The 26,573-nt window shown below is 34.0% G+C and overlaps 1 protein-coding gene across 1 annotated transcript in view; it reads right to left on the reverse strand.

Moving 5' to 3' along the window:
• Nucleotides 1–26,573, reverse strand: part of LOC127831246 (uncharacterized) — a 49,978-nt gene that overhangs the window by 1,235 nt on the left and 22,170 nt on the right. The window contains exons 3-17 of the mRNA XM_052356228.1: nucleotides 17,299–17,528; nucleotides 16,195–16,284; nucleotides 15,312–15,462; nucleotides 14,697–14,882; nucleotides 14,140–14,502; nucleotides 13,594–13,649; nucleotides 13,289–13,374; nucleotides 10,577–10,649; nucleotides 8,899–9,056; nucleotides 8,283–8,435; nucleotides 7,269–7,460; nucleotides 6,037–6,181; nucleotides 5,696–5,809; nucleotides 3,015–3,060; nucleotides 2,231–2,617 (exon numbers count right to left, since the gene is read on the reverse strand). Of these exons, the coding sequence (XP_052212188.1) occupies nucleotides 2,231–2,617; nucleotides 3,015–3,060; nucleotides 5,696–5,809; nucleotides 6,037–6,181; nucleotides 7,269–7,460; nucleotides 8,283–8,435; nucleotides 8,899–9,056; nucleotides 10,577–10,649; nucleotides 13,289–13,374; nucleotides 13,594–13,649; nucleotides 14,140–14,502; nucleotides 14,697–14,882; nucleotides 15,312–15,462; nucleotides 16,195–16,284; nucleotides 17,299–17,528 (2,430 nt within the window). The remainder of the gene's footprint in view (nucleotides 1–2,230; nucleotides 2,618–3,014; nucleotides 3,061–5,695; nucleotides 5,810–6,036; nucleotides 6,182–7,268; nucleotides 7,461–8,282; nucleotides 8,436–8,898; nucleotides 9,057–10,576; nucleotides 10,650–13,288; nucleotides 13,375–13,593; nucleotides 13,650–14,139; nucleotides 14,503–14,696; nucleotides 14,883–15,311; nucleotides 15,463–16,194; nucleotides 16,285–17,298; nucleotides 17,529–26,573) is intronic.

The following is a 26,573-nucleotide window of genomic DNA, read 5'->3' on the forward strand; positions in this document are numbered from 1 at the left end:
AGGCTTATAATAAATGACCAAAGCATTGTAGCGAATCGTCATGCAAACCCATTAAAGGTATAGTGTAGATATTTATTGATATGACCTGAAAACGGGGTCTAAACATTAATTTTGACCTTGACATTGAACCGAAATAACAGAAACATGCCTTATTCAGATTGTGCCGATTACCTTAACGTTTTCATGAAGTTTCATGTAAATAATCGTTCGAATGGTATATGCTATGTGGAACAGGATACCAAAACAGAGACTAAAACATTTAACATTTAATAATTACATTGACATTAAGCCAGCGTGACTGATTTCTGCACATTTTCTCAATGACATAACATTGAAGCCAAGATTAATGAAAATCCTTAAAATGTTAAAGGGGTTAGGGTGCAGATACGGAAATAGGGGCTCAATTAATGTTTTGACCTTCAATGTTGATTTTGACCTTGAATCGGCGCAACTTGTTTATGCCTTCCACACAGCGTCTCAATACCCAAAATATAATGTAAAAAGAGTCAATAGAAGAGTTTCTTTTATGCTAAAATTAACATTATCGGCATGGAAACATGCTGCATCATGCTTGATATAGGGTAGACATTTTGTAAGTGGAAAAATGGCAGCCATCTTTGTTTTTGATATTTTTTTAGGTGAAAGGAGTAGTTAAGTTTAAACAAAACATTATGTCCTGAATTAATCCTATTGCGATATTTTGTTTTTGTTACTTTGTTGTTTTTTTTTCACTGAATTGTAGAGGACTATTTCGCGAGGCCTAACCAGGCTATAGGACACATAATTATGATATAACTAGGCAAAGTTCGATTCAGTTATTTTAATTTGTTTATATGTTAACAATGATACGATTATATTTTGATCAATAAATATTGCTTTTGTAAATATTGTAGGATAAGTAGAATATCATATTAGTGTCATGAATTCATCCAACTCGTCTCAGAAAGGCTTACACGACCAAGCTTGCCGAATCTTTCTTCAGCTTGTCGGAAAAATCAAGTACACATTGACACGAACATACTATTCTTAATACCTCGGCAATAGGCGCAGCACACCTCTTGCAGGAAGTCATATCTGCACCAGTAACTTGGCTTGTATCCGAGCAATCCATCTAATAACTCGCCAAGCGTCTTGCACGATACACCATCGTATGATTCGTCTATACAGGATTTTGGTCGTGTTGTTGTGGTGATTGGCCGTGTGGTGGTGGTTGTTGGTCGTGTTGTTGTGGTGATTGGTCGTGTTGTGGTGGTAGTTGGTCGTGTTGTTGTGGTGATATGACCTGAAAACGGGGTCTAAACATTAATTTTGACCTTGACATTGAACCGAAATAACAGAAACATGCCTTATTCAGATTGTGCCGATTACCTTAACGTTTTCATGAAGTTTCATGTAAATAATCGTTCGAATGGTATATGCTATGTGGAACAGGATACCAAAACAGAGACTAAAACATTTAACATTTAATAATTACATTGACATTAAGCCAGCGTGACTGATTTCTGCACATTTTCTCAATGACATAAACATTGAAGCCAAGATTAATGAAAACCCTTAAAATGTTAAAGGGGTTAGGGTGCAGATACGGAAATAGGGGCTCAATTAATGTTTTGACCTTCAATGTTGATTTTGATCTTGAATCGGCGCAACGTGTTTATGCCTTCCACACAGCGTCTCAATACCCAAAATATAATGTAAAAAGAGTCAATAGAAGAGTTTCTTTTATGCTAAAATTAACATTATCGGCATGGAAACATGCTGCATCATGCTTGATATAGGGTAGACATTTTGTAAGTGGAAAAATGGCAGCCATCTTTGTTTTTGATATTTTTTTAGGTGAAAGGAGTAGTTAAGTTTAAACAACATTATGTCCTGAATTAATCCTATTGCGATATTTTGTTTTTGTTACTTTGTTGTTGTTTTTTTCACTGAATTGTAGAGGACTATTTCGCGAGGCCTAACCAGGCTATAGGACACATAATTATGATATAACTAGGCAAAGTTCGATTCAGTTATTTTAATTTGTTTATATGTTAACAATGATTCGATTATATTTTGATCAATAAATATTGCTTTTGTAAATATTGTAGGATAAGTAGAATATCATATTAGTGTCATGAATTCATCCAACTCGTCTCAGAAAGGCTTACACGACCAAGCTTGCCGAATCTTTCTTCAGCTTGTCGGAAAAATCAAGTACACATTGACACGAACATACTATTCTTAATACCTCGGCAATAGGCGCAGCACACATCTTGCAGGAAGTCATATCTGCACCAGTAACTTGGCTTGTATCCGAGCAATCCATCTAATAACTCGCCAAGCGTCTTGCACGATACACCATCGTATGATTCGTCTATACAGGATTTTGGTCGTGTTGTTGTGGTGATTGGCCGTGTGGTGGTGGTTGTTGGTCGTGTTGTTGTGGTGATTGGTCGTGTTGTGGTGGTAGTTGGTCGTGTTGTTGTGGTGATTGGTCGTGTGGTGGTGGTTGTACGTCGTGTTGTTGTGGTGATTGGTCGTGTTGTTGTGGTTGTTGGTCGTGTTGTTGTGGTGATTGGTCGTGTTGTTGTGGTCGTTGGTCTTGTGGTTGTCGTTGTTGGCTGTGTTGTTGGCGCTTTATAAAGAAACGACGTGATTAAGAACTGCTTTTATTACATGTTGCAATTTCATGCATTCAACATGAAACACACTTTTGTCAATTAATCCCCAGCAATGTTTGTATTGAAAAAATTAATATGATTATATATATATATATATATTAGTTCAGAATTTTGATAAATAAAAAGATAAATGTTATTATAGTTATGTATTGATGTTAAATGGAAACCTTAAACCTAAACCAATACTTGTCACATTAAAAACTTGATTTCTATCTGATTGCATTATTAATTGTAATTGACAGAACGAACGCATCCACATTCACATTGTAACCATAATTAACCATTTTGGTAATCTTTAATGAGTAAACCAACTAAATCGCACGCGTTTTACGAACTATGTCATATACTAACCGTTGGTATTAGAAGATCGCTGGACACAGGCACCATCGATACACCACTGGAGATAAAATACACATATATAGTACGTATTTTGTGAGTGTAATGATAAACAGCTTAAGCTTTGGCGTAGTAGTGACGAATCCTTCATCCCCAGCACCGCATGGTTTATTGTGCGGCAAGTCTACATAGTCAAGTCTTTGAAAATAATATTATATGTTCAAAAAGAGGCATAGCTGTTGCATATTAAATGAGGGTTGCATTTGCACGACTTTATTTAAGTTTTATATTGTGTAATTCGTTTTACTATGTGTTTCCTTGTTGATTGAAGTATGCTCCTTTTAATTAATGAAAACCTTCAAATGTTAAAGGGCTTATTGAGTAGATACGAAAATGGAGGCTCACTTATTGTTTTAAACAGTTATGACTTTGACCTTGGAGGCTCAGACATTGGACCGCTAAATGTGACCTTTTACTTGAACCGGCATGACTGACTCATTTATTCTGTACATCGCATCAATGACCTAAATAAGTTTAATAAAAATCCTAAAATGTGTATTTGTGATATAGATTGGAAACTACAGAAAAGGCTCAAGCCTGGAAGTATGATATTGGCCTCTGACCGTGATATAAAGAATATAACGTTGGTTATCATGAGACATCTGACGAGGCTGAGATGGCGTAAGGAAAGGCGAGGCCTGCCGAGTCTGATGTCACATGATATCAAAAGTCATTCGCCATATATATTATATTGATTATGTCACACTTGAAGCAAATACAAAAATATAAACACGATAACAGTAAACAAACAACCGCTTCATTATATTGATGTAATGTAGTAAAATGTGAAAATGAGAAGCGTCCTGATTACATCCACTTGCGGTTATGCATATTTACACATGCCAATAATTGTTCGCAAGTAAACATCAAACAAGAGCATTGTAACGACCATAATTTAACAAAAAGTAAAAAAATAAAATGAGAAATCGAAACTCGCAATTACAATTTCTGCACTAAGAAAAAAACCTTTTACAATATTGATTACAATCAGACATTAACATGTACTTCCACGAACCAGCTATCGGATATTTTTTAAAGCGAACCGGTAGTGTAAAGCATCGAAGCAACAAAACACAAGCAGCAAAATGAAACGTGATTTTAACGTTATTTTGACATTGGAATTGATTTCAGTTATTTATTGTTCATATTTTCTATCTTCGTTGTATACGTATAGTTATGAGATGTGAACGGTTGCCCTAGAAAACAGCCCCCTACGTGCGAAGTCAGATAGGTGCGAAACCCGACTGCATGTTGATTTCGAGGAGCTTGAACTTCCTGAGGAAGCTGCTTTTGTACAAAGTTCATAGACGATGCTAGCTTTGCGTGAGTTGAAACCAAGAAGCGTACGTTTGCGCATTGTTTTTTGAGACTGGTTGGATAAAATGATGGATTAACTGCTGTATGAACTTCGAGTGCCCGATAAATGAACTAGTTTTGATAGGAGCAATATTGCTGTTGTTAATGATGCATTGTTCGTTCTTGTGACATCTTATCTTCATTATAGCAGAAGAACAGATTCTGAAATCTGCAGTTTCTGCACCACATGTTTTCTGGCTGAGTTGTTGGAAAGTTTCCTAATTATAAAAATTCATATGTGTTTCATTATCTGCGCTATTTTGTACTCCAAGTGTAATGCTGATGGACCAACAATCGGTGCCAGTGGTCCTATTGTCATTGGTGTGCATGCTTGTTAACAACTAAAAGGGTCGTTAACTTCGGATAAGCCATGGGTTGTTTTTTTTCAGGTACAGTCGCAGGGCTGTTCTACTTATTATTTTTTTTTTACATGTTATTATGTGAAAAGAAAAACTATGTCGCGAAATGTTCAAAATTATGAAAATGACAAATGAATCGCTAACCGTTCAAATATGTGAACAAAACGAGTCGATTTTTTATTTGTGAAAGTTTGAGTCGCGAACGTTTCAAACTCAAACGTGGGCGTTGTTAAATAATGTTATTGATTGGCTGAGCTTAAAAGCGGTATCTGATGGGGTATTCGATAGCAATTAAAAGTATCACGTCCCCCATGTAATCGTGCACTGATGGCATAATAATAACATTCAATGCACTTACGCAAGCTTCTAATGTTGCGACTTAAATGCATCAAATGTATTTTAGTATGGTTAATAGCAAAGTTGCCTTAAAAATATTGCTTAATTCCGTAGTAGATAAAGACTTTTAAGAATATGCTGTAGATCTCTATACAAAAAATAAATAAATAGATTATGCACACAAACCTTTCACGATAAGACTCCCTAAATGAGTCCCTCAATGGTTTAGGTGTTTTATCATTCGATAGTATTAATATGATAGAAATCAATTGACGTTTTTAAAGCTTTACAATGGAAACATATCGTATAAAGCACCAATATACATTTTAACGAGGTATCATTTGTTTTACTATATTAATTATATATAATTACGTTTTAAATCAATAATAGTGCAATTTTATGAAACAAACACACGTTACAGACATTTAAAATCTACAAAAAAATCGCCATATAAGTCCCTACGACAACCACATATTGTGACTGAACATTGCCTTCTCTAAATAATGCTTCCGAATAAATTTAGGTAATTAATCATTCGTAAGACTATGTTGTATGAATGATGGAAATCAAAGGACGCTACTAAACCTTGTTCATGGCTGGGGCATCACATTGGGTGCCTTGATCCGCGGTCATGTAGTAGCAATATGTCGTAGAGGTGGTGCACAGCATGTGCTGACATATGACCGGGGATGCGGTCGTCTACAAAGAAACACGTACTCGCAACATGAAATATTGAGCCGTTTTTTTGTTTGTTTGTAATTTGTCAGACGAGTATTTAAGTCGCTGTACGGCGGTCCGTTAGCCTACGCATACTTGATTTGCGAGCGGACATTTGGTCCAAAACTTTTTAGCTTTTAAAAAATACAATTGAAATAAATATACTATGGATTACATTATTTCCTACACCTGGGAATAAGATTACTCACTGAGCCACATCCAAGTCTGGAACTATTGCCAAAGACCTTCTTGCACTGTTCGTCCGCGGAGTATTGTTCCCCTGGCAACCGTGAAACAAAGGTGTTAAACTCGCCGCCGTTGTAGTAATCACCTTTGTCCAACAAGCAGTTATTTCTGCGATTTATATGTAATATATTTATTAACGAAAATGCAATTATCGTGCTGCTATCACTAGATTACATTCATATCATTATGTCATTTATGTAATTACAAATGTAATGGTAGCAGTACACAACAATTAGTGTAATATAATTATTATGAATAAGAAATATACATATATAATGAATAATTATTATGCTATCAAATGACGTATCTTTAAATAATATTTACTGTTTATTTATACATATACAGCTACGTTTTTGCATAGAGATGTTTCAAAAAGGTATCTTGCATACGGTCCGCATTTAGAAAAAAGGCCCGAGCTTCCATTTAACAAATCAAAGCCATTTGCCATCGATAACCCTATAAATTGCTTAATAACATTATCATTTTATAATTTGCAATCAATAGGTGAATAAACACACAGTTCTTGAGTGTACTTGTTTTTAATATATGCTCAAGAAAATAACATATGCCTGCGAACTATTGATAAAAGTATACTGAGTAGGTGTTATATAAACATTCAAATATGCTAATTGTTTGTAAGTATGCTTTGTGCTGTTTTGTACTGTTTTGGCAATCGGTCACTTGCCTTAAATAAAGGACCAACTTATTGTTTATAATAAGAATTCAATACTGCTCCAGCAGCTGGAGTTTCACTTCTTTATATCTAAAATCCCTAATGGAGCAGTGGACTTTAAAAATAGTTTGGGGTGCATGTTGTTTTGTAACTAGTTCATGCATATATCGTTGCTACTATATAAATACATTATTGAAATGAATGACTATGCATTTAACTAATACATGTGTAGGTGGGGGGAATAAAGGGCGAAAAGGGGGCAGGGGAAAATAATATTGATATTCCCCTATATGTCTTTTAGATATTATTATAGCACCACATAGTTCTTTTTCCCGTGAGGTTTACATATGAAACCAACGAAACTTCCAGGACTTTAAAATAACCATGATTAAATTGGCAATTATTATATTATTATCATTATTATTATTTTTATTATTATTATTATTATTATTACTAGTATTATACTATTTTATGTTTATTAATAATGTAAATAATAAATAAATAATAAATATGTCTACATACCCGCTGTTATCAAGGCTCTGGATAAATGCTTTGAACTGCTTGACAGAGCATGCTGAGAAGCGCCAAGGATTCTGTGTAAATGCATCGTTACGGATGAGCTGGTGAACTGTTGGTGCCATGATGAACTTGGAGGTATCTGGGCACCCGGCTGAAAGTTCGTACTTACTGTTGCCATCGTGGTGCGAACCGAGACTGGAACGTAGTACTAGCATATTACCAATTAAAACGTCGAGTAGCCGGTTAGAAATAATTATTTTCCCGAACACACCTTTCTGGCTCAAAAATCCTTTCTAAACATAATGGACACGTTTAATGTAATATATGTATGACATTAGTGTGTATGAAAAAATAAGGATTGCAAAACACACATTATACTTGTTGTACGTCTATACAAAAACAACGACATCTAAAGGATATGTTTATCGCGCAGTTTTGATTTTTTTTAAAGCTGAATTTGTACTTTAAAGGGGCCTTTTCACAGATTTTGGCATGTTTTGAAGTTTGTCATTAAATGCTTTATATTGATGAATGTTAACATTGGATATAAAAAGCTCCAGTAAAAAATCAAGAATAAAATTCAAAAAAGAAGAAAGGTAACCCTCAGCAGCACTCGAACCACTGACCCCTGGAGTCCTTGCGTAAAAATTCTACTACTTATACCTCTCGACCATCCTTCCGGATACAATAATAGACGTATTTTATACTTTATATAAGCAATCCTCGTAGTTTCACAAAATATCACGACCACAACAGAACTCTCCAAATTATTACTTCGTTTCTCGTTGCAACGCTTTATAATTTTCGGGGTTTTAAATCGTCAAAAGATGCATATAATGGCTATTTTAGAGCATGGTAAATGTTCAGTATTACTGTTTCCTCACAATTATCATAACTAAAACGAAAATGTGCGGATCTGAAACAACTTTTTTCAATTTTGTAAATTTACCCAAACGTGAAAAGGCCCCTTTAAGTTGATATATTTGGACAAAGCGCTAATGATATCTCTATACAAACTTGTGTCCCAGTTCATGCGCGGCAACCGAGACGGTGGTAAAGAGGCTGCTAGTGTCCTCGTTGATGGAGACCCGGTAGTACTTGCACGCGCTGCCTACCCAGGCGATGCCAAGCACCCCATTCAAACTGACATTGCCACTGTAGAGGTCATACCTGGACATGACCAAGAAAACATACTTTCCACGAGTAGGTAGCGGATAACGCGGTACATGACCATTATGGATTTTATTTTTCACCATAACTCGGTAAAATGCTTTGTACAAAACTGTAAAAAATCCTGTTGAAACAACCAAAACAATCGTAACCTGGGATAACACAATATCTTGTCAGTTCCTGTTTGCGAGCTAAATCATATTTTGTGTTCATCTAAATGCATGAAGGGCTAGTAATTATTAATTATATTTTCATATATGTTGACCAGTTATGAATTTCCGGGTTCTTTAAGACTGCTGGATACCAGGAGATTACGAGTTGGATATATTAGCTCAATACATATAAGGATCATAGAAAGTTTAAAACACAACGATGCATCGTTTCTTAGAATTGTCGTTATAAAATCAAACATTGCGTCGAAGAAACATCAACTGTACACTAATATAATACAGAGGTGACTCACTCAGTAAAAACCATGACGTGATCATTGTCTGGAAGACCCGACAGCTTACTCAGCCACGGCGCTATAGCATCTATGTAGACGTCGCCGTCAACGCGTTCTTCGTCGTCAACCGTGAGAATTTGCGTTGAAGGCGGCAGCGGATTGGTGGAGTCGACAGTCTGGTTTAAGTTCATACAACAATTATGGAATAACGAAATATCAACATTTCCGTGTAATCATTTAAACCAGTTATTTCAATAGAGGATATGTGTTGGATTCGGTGGATTATCGATTTTATTTCACGAGTGATCATAGAAAATATATATTTTCTATGATCACGAGTAAATTAAAATCGATATTCCACCGAATCCAACAAATTTTCTTTTTATTTTATGCATTTTTTACAGTTTATATGCATTGTTAAAGAGTTAAACTAAAGAATTTCGCTGGGATAATGACGTCATTTCGTAAAAAAATGACGTCATTGCACAGTAAACAGTGAATATTATCGATAATATTCACTGTTAATTTTCACTGTTTGAAAAAGTGAAATTATCAGATTTAATTCACTGATATATCTCTATAAACCACCGGAAAGCATAAAATAAATAGATATAATTGACATTTCTTATTTATAATTTACAAAGAAGCCAGAACTTCAAAGGAAGTTCAGGAATAAGGTCGTCTTACATAGAATGATACTTAAACAAAAACAAACTTATAAAGAAAATGAACCTTCATGTTATACACGCTTTTAGTATGAATTGAGTATACTTTTGTTTGATATTAATTTACTTGTTTATATTGACAGAAAATTTCTATGTTGCATCAAGGTTTTCGAAAAGAATAGCATAGGAAATTAATGTGTTAGGATATTGTTTGTTCTTAAGTTATTTCAATGAAAATGTTTTACTGTACGGGTTGTTGTGTAAGTGTGTGTATTTTGTATTTGAAAACGTTTTATTAGTACTGATAAAAAAGAATAGACATAAATTCATATGCTTAATACACAATTCTAATATTTGAAAAAGTTTGCGTAACGAGCTTCACAAAGACCATTTTTTTACCTCAAACAAACAAACGCAATGCGTAAAACTTATGACAAACACGTCATGTCCGAGTAAACACGTTTTAGTTTCAGTAGTTTTCACCACCACCTTGATAATACATATATATAAAGTCAACCATGACCTTGTATGGAAACATCCTGTTATGTTGGTGCAAATAGCAATAGTGCTATTATATGTATACCTTAAATACTCGCTATATTTTGAAATGCTGAAAATGTCAGTTTCATAATGCCGACACTAACCTTGCACCACACTTATATTTTGTTTACGTTTTTAATCAAGTCTTAACCAAAATGATGACAATAATCGTTTTTAATGAAAACGTTCGTTGGTCAAGTAGCCTTGTTAACTAAACTTTTGTCATTAATATGACAATAAGTGTGCATCAATAGAACCGATGGCTAGTTCATAAAAAAGACACTTTCGACATGATGACGAGAATTAGGCATCGGATAAGTTAATATGTAGGGTGAGATTGACATATCCAGAATCGTACATCGCATCAGCCAAATTGTGGGAGCGTACTCGTGAGATAATTACGAAAATGTTACGCCACTGCAAACACACGACAGCTGACGTACCTTGTACAACAGAAAGGCAGTAACCGTTACGTAAGACAGCTGACGTACCTTGTACAACAGAAAGGCAGTAACCGTAACGTAAATGTTCAGCTCTGTAACGTCAATGGTTTCATATCGCAAGCTAATCCGTAATACAAATATGAACTCACTTGTGTGAAGACATGCAGAATAGCATGAATTTGAAACTGTTTGATTAGTTTGCGAATACTCTTCTATTTAACAAAACCACATAAAGTGCGGAAAGTTTGAAGATCTTTATAAAGTTAGCATGTATACGTTTAATAATTATTTTGCTTATGTTATACTAACGTATCATGCAACATTGCACGTAATTTAATTGATACGGACACGTATTAATACGACAATATTTTGCTGAAATAAAATCAAAGCCACACAAGATAAATGCTTTTGACAAGCAAACGATGCATGTATATTGACGGCGCTTGAAATACATGACAACGTACACCATTATTAATCTGCGAGAAACGCTCCCGAAGTTTGTACTCTGTTGTCGCATCTCTGGACATTCCGCCAGTTGCCACAGTGCTCGTGTAAAATCAAAAGATATACGAGAAAAATGGTAGTCACATTATATCAAACAGAGAATTTTTTTCCCGATTTGTATTGTATTTATTGATGTTTAGCAGTTTGACGTTTAAGTGAGTGCAATGGAATCAAAGAAGTTATCTACCCAAAATGCTATCAATAAGCGTGATAATATCTCTGATGAACCTATTTTCATTTACTAGGCTGTTGCTTGAATTCCTTTTTTTTTAGAAATAACTAGGAAATGCTCAATTACTCCGACCCTCTGGCAAAATATATAAACAGTGCACGTTATATGTCGACGTTTCGAAAACAGAAAGGAACATATCATACTGATTTTACATTTGATTGGTGTATTCTAAATATGCATACACGTGTATGCTAAATTGTATAGTTAGTTAATGTATTTAATGTATTTAATGTGAACAAAGGAACATATTTTATACTGTTGGCGTTTTTTTAATGTTCACGATCGCAATCATATCATAATGATATCAAAATAATAATAATAGTGTATAATGAGAACGCATGACCATGCGCTCGCTCTCAGCTGGTCGTGCTGCATTTACAATGCACAATTGCGAACTCCTGATGCAAAACAAGTATTGATTTGTTTTATAAATGTTCATAATTATTTTTTCCAAACATAATTCAAATATTAAATGAGGAACGCAAGTCCTTTACAGGGCAATACGCAGGACATTTTGACTGGGGGTCCAAACGGGGAGGGTACGGGAGTGGTTGTCCCTGCCAAATAGATTTTTTTATAAGGCGCTGTTCAAGGTGAATTTTAATGCGCATAAAAACCTTATTATGTGCTATACATTTATGATATATAACAAACAATCAGCACCTTTCTTAAGTCTAAAGCATTATCCATTGGTGTGTAATTCACACGCATGTTTAAAGCTTTAGATTTCAGACATGTATGATGTTTAATGAAGAAGGAAAAGAAACCTTTAAAAATCAAAAACCGTTATTAAGAAATGAAACATAACGTATTACTATAGTGGAGGTTTGATTTCAAAGATAAAATACTATAATGGTTATATGTCAGTCACTGACATATAATCTACTAGTATTTTCTCTTTGAAATAAAAGTTTCAAAGTAAATTCATAATAAAATATTTATTATCTACAACACAGTTTTCAGAGAAATGTATCATAAAGTGTGACTGTAGAGGAGGTTTAAATTCAAAGAGAAAATACTATTATGGTTATATGTCAGTCACTGACATATAACCTACTTGTATTTTTTCTTCGTAATTATTGAGCACAACGGGTAATTGACAGATCGGGGATATGTGTACAAGGTGATAAGAAAACATAGCCTATGGGCTTATCTACACTTGCGAGTAAATAAGCGCTAATCCCCTTGTGTATTATGTGCAGTAAAACACATCTGCGCATTTGTATTGCGGGGAAGTGTACTGTGGACCCTTTCGTGCGAGAAATATTTGCAGTAGGCCCATTAAAAAAAAATCATAACTCGACAGCCAGCTGGGGGGGAGGGCCGGGCCCCTGGGCCCAGTGTCTGGGTACGGGCCTGCTTTCAAACAGAACTGTTTAGTCATCCGCTCTTTATGTTTTTTCCTTATAAAGAGCACTCGCGTAGTTACATTTAGTGTATTGCGAATACTCTCGCTCATGCTGAGTCTAGTACAATATAAATTTGTAAAAGAGGTGAATTATAAAATCTTTACCGGTATAGGTGTATCTCAAAAACCTCATTTCGTGATTATGGCTTAAGTACAACTGTTCAAAATATTGCCATCTACTACGGGAACAAACATAATTTGACCGTTCCCGAATTTCAATGAAATATCTTGTTTATGTTTGGTTTTCAATATCACGCCTTTTGTGCAATATAATCTGAAGAACCCCGACTATCCTTTGAAAGATATATCTTTTTTTCCAAACCGTAATAAAATACGTTTGTCTTTTCAGTAACTGTGAAATGCATATTGTACCCATATCAGGATCATTGTATAAAGTCACGGCACATTAAACAATTTGCACGCTATTTCTACATAATTACATGGTATTTGTATTTCTTACTGGGGTATCGGTTTACGTTTCAGCGATTCAATGACACGTGTATTTGAAAATTATGACATTTAACACCCTGAAATAAACCCTCTAAAATACAACAGGTGGTATACATATTTATATTGTTAACCGCATGACTTCGATATATGGCAGACGACGACTTACTTTTTCCACACCGATGGGTCCAACGCTACCACTAGCTCGACTGCGTACACTTTGTCCTGTCGTTTTTGCCTTCCAGTTCTTAAGTTCTGTAAGCACATCATTTAAAAAGTTATCTGAAAATGAACTAGTTGACCCCCTTTTTTAATTGAGGTGCAATGTCACTGCGGTTGGCTATAGTTATCGTGACCGCCCAATTAAACAAATATTGATCACGGAAATACAGGATAAAAGATAATAAGGATGTTTTAAAACAACAGCTTTCTTTACAATCAATTATACGAAAACAATACAGTTATTTGTATTACCTCTTCTGGTGCCACAGAAAGTAATCGCTTCAGGGTCGTTTTAAGATTCGCAAAATCTGCAGGCAAAACGTTATAAATATATACACATATCTTATATAGCGCTAATGTTTTAATTGCTGAGGTTATTTAACAAGGCATGTCACAGTGTATACCAAACAAATATACTTTGCTTCATTGAAAGCCCTTTTGCAATTATTCACGCTTTAACATTTAAGTTATTGATCACACTTATAAGTATGTCACTATTACTGTGTTGTCAATAGCTTTTCTCAATATCTAGATAATCTTGACTGTTAATTGTATCGTCTAAAGCCTAAATGGCCACTATTTCCACGGTTGAGTAGGCATAGAAACATTAACTGACGGGATAAGCGTGACGCTTCGTGACAAATATGCATTCAAAAACGCGTTAAGTATCTAAATATCGAAAAAATATGTTTAAGGCATACATTTGTGTTTTGTACAAGTGCGCTCTCAAACGAATTTACCATACCTGTATAAGTAAATTGAATGCGATACCATGTCAGTTATAAATTGCACAGTTACCTATCTTGATCTGTTTGTCGTAGTCTTCGTCACTTTCATCCTCTCTCTCCCCATTGTCATCGTTACTTTCTTTCCTTTCCCAACTATCGTCGCTCGGTTTTCTCTCCGCATAACCGCCAATGTGTTTGCTTTCCGCATCATCGACATAATCTTTGCTTTCGATATTATCGTCGTTATCTTTTCTTTCCCTGATATCGTATTTTTCTTTGCTCTCCCCTTCATCGTCGTTTACTTTGCTGTCCTTGTCTCTGTTCTCGTCATTTGAATCCAATCTCACTTCAACCAGAACGCCATCGCCGTTGGGCATAGGCAGCTGCCGTCTATCATCCGGTATATTCGGAGGAATTCTTTCATCATCGATCACTAAAACAAAAAGAAACAATATATTGTCACACTCGGTCAATAACGCAAGTGTAACACTGTTAGGAATTGTTTCTCGAACAAACATGACGATGTTATAAATTTAATATCCTTGGTTTGTTCTCACATATTAACATTGAATTAGTCTGACAGATGAACAGATAATTTCGTCTGGGTGAAATGCTAAACATCGATACCCCGGTAATGATCGGATTTTTCCGACGCATCCGGTAGGCGCTCCTTCGGAAGGTAAACGTCGCCGTCAATATCAACCGTCCTTACAGGCTTGGCAGGATCGTTGCGTCCTCTGAGAGCTTTTAATACTTGGAGATAATTGCGATTGACCTCTTGGTCCGGGGGTATTCTTTCATCGTCATCACCACCTAATGAGAGCGATTGTACATGCTATGTTGAATAGGAACAAATCTTAAGAATGCTGTTTTTTTATTGGCAATAACGTGATTCAATGGTTTTAAAAGAATACGAAAGAAATATAACGTATCTAAAACACTAGCATGTTATTTGTGAATTTCGTTAAAACTGCATATACTTGCAGAAACGACTCTATCGCAAAATACGGATTTAAACATTACTTTTCTTTTAAGTAAAGTTCTTGGTATGAACGCCTCTTAAACGCTGATCTGGTAAAGCTCAGTTTGTATGATGTGCACTTATGAATAATGCCGATTATATTCCGATATTGTCAGCTTATATATAATAAAAGGTCCATAAACTTTTGTTTCCTTTTCGGTCGTATGATAAATATTATGTACAAGATGTTCAAATGGCAATTCAAAACATTGCATAGTTACCATGGCTAAGCCCTCTCTGTCCGCGTGCCGCATCGCTGACACGTGTCATGATGTGAGGGGAGAGGGGCGATTCGTCGAGGATTCTCGTGCTAAGCGTGTCATCGGCAGGTCGGATCTCGTAAGCCACGTTGTTAAGTTCGAGACTTCCAGTCTGGTGATAACGTGGTATATCATAAGATATGATTGAGACAATGAACAACACCACATAAAGACGTTTTCTAAAACAATGTTTGATCATTAGATTATTGTTGTTTTCAAAAAGTGGTATAATAAGACAAAGTTCCGACAAATGATAAGTGTTTTAAATGGTACCATGTATAACGCTGTATATGAGAATCAAGTCGACTATTTTAAATCAATTATTTTAAGAATTGGTAATCTTAGTCACTAGTCATGTTACATGTTTGTATTGTATTATTGAAATGAAGCTTATTTGATAGAATATTGTTTCATTGTGAATGTACATTTTAAAATAATGTTTGCTTTGAAACATATGCACGTTTATATGATTTGCTATTCTGTAACTGTTTTATGCAGAGTGATATATGCCATAGTGATGGTTTTTTCTTCAGATAATTTGCCATACATTTAGTTGCTGAAACAGCGAAGAAAACTAGAGAGTTTTCATACCACCTCAATATGTTTTTTTCTTAAGTCAATACTAAACAATGAAGACAGTGTTGCTATTGTTGCCTTCAGACAATAACATGTCATTTAGACCGAATCAAATTTCAGTTACCCTTAAATTAAAAAATACGATGAAAACTAAATATTGCCATTCGTTTGTATCCGTATAAGAAGCGATACTGGTTTGGAGTGTTTCCGCTACTTAAGAATCGGTTATCAAACTCACGCAACCTATGATACGACGATATTTACTTACCAAGCGTCGCACGCATGCGCCGTCGCTTCGACGTTGACACGACACCACAAACGAACCAGCATTCTCCTTGTCGTGGTAGAATTTCGTGTCCTGAAACAAAAGATCATGAAGGATCGTGAGAGGGCGCTCACCCTTGCACACTTGAGGTTTCATGTGGGTAACACGATAGTCTTTTACGCTGATTGGAGACGAAAATAAATTCTAAAAAGGATACACGAGGCATATCGTACACGAAATAGTATATATCTATACAATTAATAACAATGAAAGTGTTTTAAGCTTTATATTGCATTTGCTTTACTCATATTTCTGTTCAGACGGATGCATTTCATCGTTTAAAGCAAAGACATATATAACTTAACCATTAAATTATAAAGTATCAAGAAGCATAGCGGATTTGAGAGACTGTGGGTTTTTACGGTGGATTCAATGCATGCCGTATGCAATCATTTAATCATTTAAGTTTTATTGCCGGGCTTATCGGCCATCTTCCCTAAAATCACCAAGTAATTGTTCTACCCAGGAAAACGCATTCGAATGCATTTCAATTAGACTGAGGCTTTCGATGCAATCTAGCTGAAATCAGTTGTTTCAAGTTATACCGGCCGGCCGATGATCGCACGGACACCGGGTCATTGTGTGCTTCGGGCGGAGTTAAGATAAATAGGGGCTTTACATTAAATAAAACCCACGTGTCGTTTATCAACCGTATCATTTACATTTTTATTAAGAGCCATCATAACATAGAGTCGATATTGTATATTCACTAAATTTATTCTGGAAAACGCACTTCTGTCTCGTGCTGTTTGACGTATAAGTTCAAAAGACCGCATAATTACATAATTGTAGTACCGTGATAATTTTAATTTAAGGGTTAATGTGCTATGTTGTTCATTCGAATTAAAATCAACAATTAATATTATTATCTGTTTCATACACGTTTCAGGATATTAGCGATTGCTTAAATCTGAAAAACGTCCCCCCGACAAATAATCAATTTATATTTCTTAAATGTTTTGTATTGCATTGAGGTACTCTTAATTATGCTTACTATAACGTGTATTTAATGTTATAAAATTTAACCTTAAATACGTAATATTATACCTTCAATGTGGCGGTTTTCAGCTTCTTCAGAAATTGTTGACCATTGAAAGACTTAACCTCGTACATCGGCGCATTGTAATTCAGGCGTTTATTCTCGCTCAATGTCAGTTTGACGTTGGAAGACACGCTGCGCTTGACATTCAATTCTAACGTTACCGGCAAATCATCGTAACGTTGACGTTCGAAAGCATCTGAAGTTATGTCTTCCACTAGCACATATTCGTCAATTGCTGAAATAATAATAGTACAATTCAAAATAAAACAACAATATCGTGTACACAAAATTGAAGTGATATATACATATATCATAGGAAAAACACTATAATATATCCAGGGCATACGGGCATGGCGCGGCCAATTCAAAAAGGGCATTTTACACGCAGTTTATGCACAACAGGGCAAAACATTCCGTGAAATCCTGGTTTCAGAGGAACATTTGAGCGCATCACTGGCAGATAAAGGAACAACAACAACAAACTAATACACTTCAGTGTATTTGATGTATTTAACTTACTTTCATTTATAATATTTCGTTAAACTTGCAATGCCTTCCATTTCAGTCCCATGCTGTTTCAGTAAACTGTCCAGCATGACAAACATAATAAAGCAATAAATGCATATGCATCTGATCCATTCACAGATCAACTAAAATATACAATTTAACCATGTTTGCCTTATAAGATTTTCTAATGATGATCTTGTCGAGTGTTTTAACGTTGCGAGTAAACTGAACGCCAATTCTCAAACACTCATTTCCGCGACATACATCTACTGTGTAGATAACTAATACATATGTGTTGTTTGTATCTAAAACGAATTATCCGTTGCTAATATACACACGCATTTGATTTCATAGATCACTACTAACTCTAAGATGTTCATCGTCAATTTATGTATTTGTCTTTTTAAGAGAATCACCATTTCAGTTCTATATTGTCCGCCATCTTGTAAAAATGACGTTAGCGACAGGTGTGACAAACAAGCAGGGTTTGGATGGTGATTATGTTTACATTTATTATTAAATGAGACAAAAAATATTTATTGATACGTCTGATACGTCTTGCTAGTTTCTGTATGTAATCATTTAAACTAAGAGCCGATTATATATAGATTTATTAAAGAGTAATTTTTTTCCTACAACTGAAATTGTGTATATAATATGTAACTGCCTTTTTTCTCTTAATCAATTGCGGATTTTAATCATTCACCTAACTTTGTTAAAACAGAGAGAGTTTTCTTTTACATCATACATTCTCAATGATTTTAAGTGCTTGATTGAAATGGAACTAAATAAATACATCAATATGAAGGAAATTACGTTCAGTGTATTTTGAATTAAGTTCTGGATAACCGGATATTACAATTGTGTGTATAAAAGGATTAAAAATTGATTGACTAGATATGGAACTGATACGCTCCAATAAAGGAAGATACAAACTTTTCCATGAACATTATTTGTATAACAAGAAATCTTCATCTTACTCATCCATTATCAACCACACATTGGGCTGTCGGGGGTCTCTCCGCTCAGACATTCAGATGACAACCGGTCAGCGAACAAATGAACATGACAATCCACCTAACAAAATAAAACTTGAAGTAGCTTAAGTCAGGGCAAACATGAAGAAACAGGCAAAACCGAGCCATGACAAACCAGGCATTGTTTATACATCCAGCCTTGTAGATGTCGAAGAGGAAACTCTTGCATTATTCCAATCCGCTGAGATCTGCAAAAGGACCCTTAAAAACAAGCGAACACACGAATTCCCGAAAGTGCCTTATAATTGCAGAGACATTATCATACAAGGAGAGTGGGCAAACAACAGCCAATGTGATCAATTCCTGTTCTTTGACATTGGACAGGACATTGAGTCTTAAATCATATGTTTTGCCACACACCAAATGTTTAAAAAACATAGCTGAATCAAACCATGGTTTGTTTGCCTTGCTTCCAGATAAGCGACAAACATCATATGAAACATTATTCCAAGCCGGACCCCGTTAGTGTTCTGGTGGACTTTGAAATTGGTCTTCGTCAATCCTTTCGCGTAGTTTTTGGTGACCATCTTGGGTACACAAGGATTTTGTTACCACGTGTCTTAAGCTACATGGCGTAAGGAGCTCGGCATGGATGATGTCTACAAGATCAACGATGGGTTCAGGCACTTCTATAGAATGCTTTATGGGTTAGCATTTTTACTGGTCGCAGACGTTCCGACAGGACTTGTGTACCTGATAACTGTGTGCATGCCTGAGGGAGAGGACAATCTGGATTACTTTGACTCCACCTACGTGAATGGAAGATTCAGAAATGTGTTGAGAAATTGGAACCATATCTCCGCCACACTCCTTCCAGTGCAAAATTTTATAGAGTATAAAGTTAATCATCTCGTATTATTGTATTTGACGGGCTTTTAAGATACATATGCTCTTGTTATTACATCATATGAATACTAATTTTTGTCATTATACAGATTTTATGATTATTCTAATGTTTTTGAAACGACGATAATGGTATCAAGAAATAACTTTTTGACAATGATGTTCGGAATATATACGCGTATATTCAAACTGCATACTTGTGTACATAGATATTACTGATACTACATTAGACCCTATGTTTTGTGTAATCACATGACATATTAGGTTTTCAGCTAAAGTATGTTCTAAACGATTGAAATATATGGTTATTACGTATTTCATTAAGTTTTATTTCCACACAATCTCAACATTTATGAGTTTGTTTTCAGTGCGTTTTCTAAATGAAAAATCAAACCACCATTATTCTGTAACACGTTGTTAATTAAAAATGTACACAACAATTAAGAAATAAATGAAATAAGTTATTTTGGCAGTCAATCAATTTTTTCCAGTATAGTAGCCATGTGCTTGTGTATTGAGCTGACAAGATAGGGATCAACACAGATGGTTGCTAATACACAGTGTATACTTCCCCTGTTGTATTGTTGATGATTTCCATGCTAGGACTGGAAATTTATCAGATATTATAAGCAATGATATCTTCTTAAATGTGACGGGAGACCACGTGCAGGATAACAAAAAATGTTGACAATTTAAACATTCGCCTTAACGCTGATCGCGTTACAGATAATAACGGACAAAAATTGATTTCACTATGCAAATCTACAGGTCACATTATAGCCAACGGACGATTTAAAAACGATAAAACGGGACAATATACTTTCTTGTCAACACGAGGTCTCAGCGTCAAATACTACTTATTTATTAATATAGAGTACTATAAAGTACTTAATTGGAATAACTTTTCAGATCATGCTGCATTATATTTGTAATTAAAATTAAAAAATCACATATTAGATAATGTTCAAGATAATAACGCGAAACATGTAACGGAAACGAAAATAATTTTTAACCAAGATTTAATTCACGTCTATCGATAATCATTAAATGCAAAGTTACATAAACTACGTGATTTAAGTAGCATACATACGGTCGATCAGGAAAATCTGCTCACGAACTTCATGCATTAGCCAGCAACGCGAGTTTTTAGTAAATCATTCAAAGGGGGTAATCTGAATTCACATAATCGCAGTACACAGCCAAAACCAACGTGATTAAAGAGTGTCATGAATCGAAACGCGATTAAAAATGCACGAAATGTATTCAACCGTTGCAAATCAAACGAAAACAGAATTCATTTTTCACAACGGAGAACTATGTATAATAAAATTAGAAATTGAGCCAAAACTCATTATAAAATCAATCAAGGCAAAAAACTCGAAAATATTGCTAAATCCTAGCCTAGAAAATTCTGGAAAACAGTTAAACAAAGCTTCACAAATAAAAATAAAATAAAAAGAAAACACAATCTACAGCTAACGGACCTATTTGAACATTCCAATAATCTATTAGGGGTAACGCAACCCACAAATGAAAATTTAAATAACGAAAATGCAGAAAATACTTCAATTAACGATGCAGATTTAGACTGCGAAATAACCTTAAATGAAATACATCAAGCAGTGTTTAAACAACAAAACAACACAGTTGTGGACCAGATTAAATATCAGCAGAACTTATAAAAAACGCAGTTAATGTCATATCCCCGTACCTCTACACTCTTTATAACAAACTGTTCAACAACGCCGAGTATCCCGAAAGCTGGTGACGAGGTTACATTGTACCTATATTTAAAAGGGGTTGACCCGAATTCAGCTAAACGCTATAGAGGTATAACATTAAACAACATTCTTGCCAAGATATATTCGCAAATTATTTTCAACCGTCTTACAAAATGGACAGAAAAGACGAAACTATAATTAAACATCAGTTTGGATACCAAAAAGGAAAACGCACCACAGACTGCATTTTCCTATTACAAGCTATAATAGCAAAAGTCATTGATAGTGGACATAAATTATATAGTGCTTTTATCGATTATGAAAAATGCTACGATACAATCAATTTTCCACTCTTATGGCAAAAACTCACTTCACAAAATATAAGCACGAAAATTAATAATGCTATTAAGCGATGTACTCCACGGTCAGATCTGTAGTGAAAAACAATAATGAGCTATCGGATATCATATACTCACACCAAGGGGTAAAACAAGGCGAATGAGGCTCATCGCTACTGTTTATGATGTTCGTGAACGATATTTTAAACAATATCAATTCGAATATCGACAATGTATTTTCCATCAATGAAATAAAGTTATTTCTAATACTCTATGCAGACGATCAAGTTTTATTTGCGACTTCACACGCCGCGTTACACTCTATGCTAAAGGACATTGAGATATACTGCAATACATGGAAATTAAAGATAAACACCTTAAAAACAAAAATCATGATATTTAAAAGAAGCACCAGATATACGAATATAGATTTTTCTTAAACAACGAAAAGCTCGAAGATGTCAATTCCTTTAAATACTTAGGGGTAAATTTCATTAAACACGGAAACTGGAACAGAACTCAAAAGAACATCTCAGATCACGCATCAAAAGCTATGCATACGTGATTTTCCGTGTTCAATCAATATGAATTTAAATTAAAAGAGAAACTCAAAGTATTTGATGTATTAATATCCCCAATTCTAAATTATTCTGCTGAAGTTTGGGGTTAATAATATGGCAAAAGACATCGAACTAATACATTCAAATTTTTTACGCAAATAATTGTGTGTAAAAACATCAACCAATCTTATAGGATTGAACGGAGAACTAAGTAGAATCCCTTTGCATGAACACAGAAAAATTAGTATGTTCAGATATTGGATAAACATCTTAAATTTAAACGAAAACAGTATTCTTAAACAAGTTTATCTCCTATTGAAAAATGACGCCGACAACGGAACAAATTAAAACAAAAACAATTGGGCGTCACAAATAAAAGAAATGTTAGAACAATAAGGGTTAGCAAATTTATGGATTAAGCAAGAACGTATTACTATATCATTAGAGAGCATACACATTAGAATAATAAATCAATTTAAACATAAGTGGTTAAGTAACATTAATTAATCTGGCAGACTTAGAACATATTGTATGTTTAAAACCAAATTTGAATAAGATCCGTATTTGCACATAATCAAACAAAATAAATATAAAATAGCATTCAATAATTCAGGCTGGCATCGCATAATCTAGAAAATGAACAAGGACGTTACTATAATATAGAGAGATCAGTACGAACATGCAAACTATGTTGTACAAATTTAATAGAAAACGAATATCATTTCATGTTAACATGCCCACTATACTCACATCTAAGAAAAAAATACTTCAAATCATATAACTGCAGATGGCCACCATTAACCAAATTTAAAGCCCTCATGTCAACTACAAATAAATATGTACTACTTCAAATTGCAAAATATATTTACGATGCAAGTAGACTAAGAGAAGAACTAGTAAGCATTTAACTTTCGGACAAAAATAATTATCATTGCTTCAAACGTCAAGGAAAATTGAATTACTAATTGTTTGTATATATGTATATTATTCAACTTTTCTTTTCGAAAGCATGCATACTTTTATTTGTTACATAATTTTATTTGTTGAGTGTGTATGTGAAATACTAGTTTTACTATGTTAATATATATATATATATATATATATATATATATATATATATATATATATATATATATATATATATGTACATTATTCAACTTCTTTCACGATAACATGTACCATTTAATACCATATGAAATATTGGTTTTACTAAGTTAATAGTAAAAATAGTTTTCTCACTATGCCAAAAGCATGCACTATTGTAATATTTATATATTCTAAATAGTTTTCTCATTATACCAAAAAGCGATTTCGGTATATTATGTTCATGTATACAAATAAATATTCAATGACCATCAATCACTTACATTGCATTCACGATCTTTGACCTGTGATACTAATATCTTTCTTTCTCAGTATTCAACTAACAATCACATCAAAATTTACCTGAAGAATTTCCATTTGCTTTATCAAATCGTAGGCTAGAAGCTTACTTGTAGCTTAATTGCCGAAATAAATGTTATTGTTGTTGTTGTTGTATTATTGTATGTGTTATTTATCTGATTAGAATAAATGAAGTGTATTCATATAGGTCTGCTTGCGTTATGTTAAAGGTCATTTAAGGTGAAAAGCTGAGTTAAACAGCTATCCCGAAAAAAGGACTGTATTTCATCCACAAAAGAAACACATTTAAAACCGAATACACCCCTCTAAACCCACAGCCAGAACCAAACCAATCATTGATTGTACAAATGAACTACACGTCATTTAAAACGGAAAAGACATCCAAGAAACGCGTAACATGGCTTGGTGATGAGGACTTCCGTTGTACTATCGCAGTGCTAGATAGGTCAACAAGTTTCTTGTAAAAATTTCAATCGTTTTGCTTTTATGCACAATTTTATGACACAATGAATGTATTTTCAAGATGGAACAAGATTTATAAACCAAGATATCGTATTTGCTTTTTATAAAGCTTCAACAGCCTATCACATTTAAATATAGTTTGATATAGCTAATGCTAATAATATTGTATAAGTAACGTATATATCCATGACGCTTTTGGCACTATTAGCAAAAGCGCGCGCTTTCGGTGAATCTAGGGATCCGAAATTAAAGATGCAAATGTGTCTTGGTTTGTTCTTGAATTTCTTGTCGACCTATAATACAATTGCTCAAGACATTGAGGTGTATGCAAATATGTCAATGTCATTGACTCTTAGAATCCAATATATCCAATATTAATTATCTTATTGATTATTGCTCAATAAACACAAATTAATTAAAAAAAAAAAAAACTAATGTCTACATTTAGAATAAAAATAGCATATTCAATAAGTAAAAATAATGTTGTCAGTAACATAAGCATAGAATGTTATTCCTCCAATACTCAGTATCCTTAAAAAATATTGCTCAATCCTCTATTTTACTATATAACATCTGGCATTTTTACCTATGACATTTTTACCTATTGCATTTTTACTTATGGCATTTATACTAGTTTACTTCTGGCAGAGGCAATTAAGATGTTATCAATAAGGGCACGTTGCGGCTTTTGCCTTTGAACCTGTCTTCCACAAACTATCGTTTGAACGCTTAGTATCATATTAATAAGTATTCTGGTTAGTGTTTCAAACAGGATGAACCCTATTAATTTTCAAATTAACAGATTCAATGTCAATGTCAAAGAGACATCTAATAAATATAAAACAATAGCTTATAAAAACGTGTCACTGACAGTATTTAAATCCAATGATAAAATAAAGTTTTATCTCTTAAGTTTAACATTATACATTAACATTTCAAATGTGTTCAGTTAACGTGTTAATTAACGTGCTACATTAAAAGGTTTACAGATTGTATCACTAGTTACAACTTATCATAAAAACATGATCATGTGTTCGGTCATTCATAAATTTCGGAAACCCTCGTTTTAGCCACGATAATCATTTAATGTGACTATACATTTTCTGACATACGGGTTTTAATCCATAATAAATGACTCTACATGCTCGCACAGTTTATTTTACAATGCTATTTTACCAGAGTTGGGCCATGTTGTGCTTATCTGGTGACGCTTAAACCATGTGTTTTTGCAACCGAATAACGGTAATAAAACCTGACAGATGAATGCCCAAAGGCAATGGACCATTTCATTTGCGTTATTGGGCAAATAACTATGTATACCAGTAATCAACAATTGATTCATCGTATGGCTGAAAGTGAAGCATATATAAAAGTAATGTTTACAAAATGGCCTGGTATTGTACAAGGACGTTATAATAGTTGTTGAAACAATTGAGGTTATACACATGTCATACCTTTATCCAAACGTCAATGCAAAATCCTATAGTGTCTCTTTATTTTCACACACCTGTATTTTTTTTATTCTTATTGCTAGGACACGTGTATTGTTTTATTTATTTTTTTGTCTAAATTTTCGGACACACGTTTTTTTCATTATTTGTGTCAGACAACTTAGAGTAATTAGGATATTTTATATAAATGCTTAAAAGTATTTTAGAATCAATATATTATTTCTGTTGTTAACCTCCTGATTTGTACAGTGGAAATAAAATATGTGTCAAAGGCTTTGTGCTACACACTTCGGTATTAATACATTTAGCTGGAATGTGCAAACTTAAACCACCTCAAAACGGTTTATTAAGATAAACTGTTACATTTATTTCCTTTTGTGTATTTATCAGCCATTATATATTTGCTTGATAGTGTCAATTGTTTATGTGCCACAACGAATTGATTTTACATCTTACAAAATATGTTTAAAAAATGGATAAATGGTTATGAACAAAACAAACTAATTTAAGTTGCACTTGATGGTTTGGATATAAATAGTTGAAGAATAATTATAAAATTAAAACAAATTAAGTTGCAGTAAATATCATACCACTGATGATCAACTTAATTGCTTTGAAGAAATGTTGCCAACGATTAATGTCCATAATTATGGTATATTTATTTAAAAGAGATGTGTTAGAATGTAAAAGAAATTTTTAAAAGCCAATTCACAGATCCGTTAGCATATTTCGCTTTTTTTCTATTGGCACAAAATTTGATCCTTTAAGTTGATAACACAATTTGAATAATTAAAGTGGAAATATTATTCCTTAAATGGTCCAATTATGATTTCTGAATTTATCTAGTATGCACACTTTGCAATAGCTCCAAAAAAGAGATTCCCCTAGGTATTGAATTCCTGTACGGTATAATAAATTAATTTAATAGCTGCTCTGCTAAACTCTTTGTTTGATTGT

This window comes from Dreissena polymorpha, chromosome 5, assembly GCF_020536995.1.
Source record: "Dreissena polymorpha isolate Duluth1 chromosome 5, UMN_Dpol_1.0, whole genome shotgun sequence".
NCBI lineage: Eukaryota > Metazoa > Mollusca > Bivalvia > Myida > Dreissenidae > Dreissena > Dreissena polymorpha.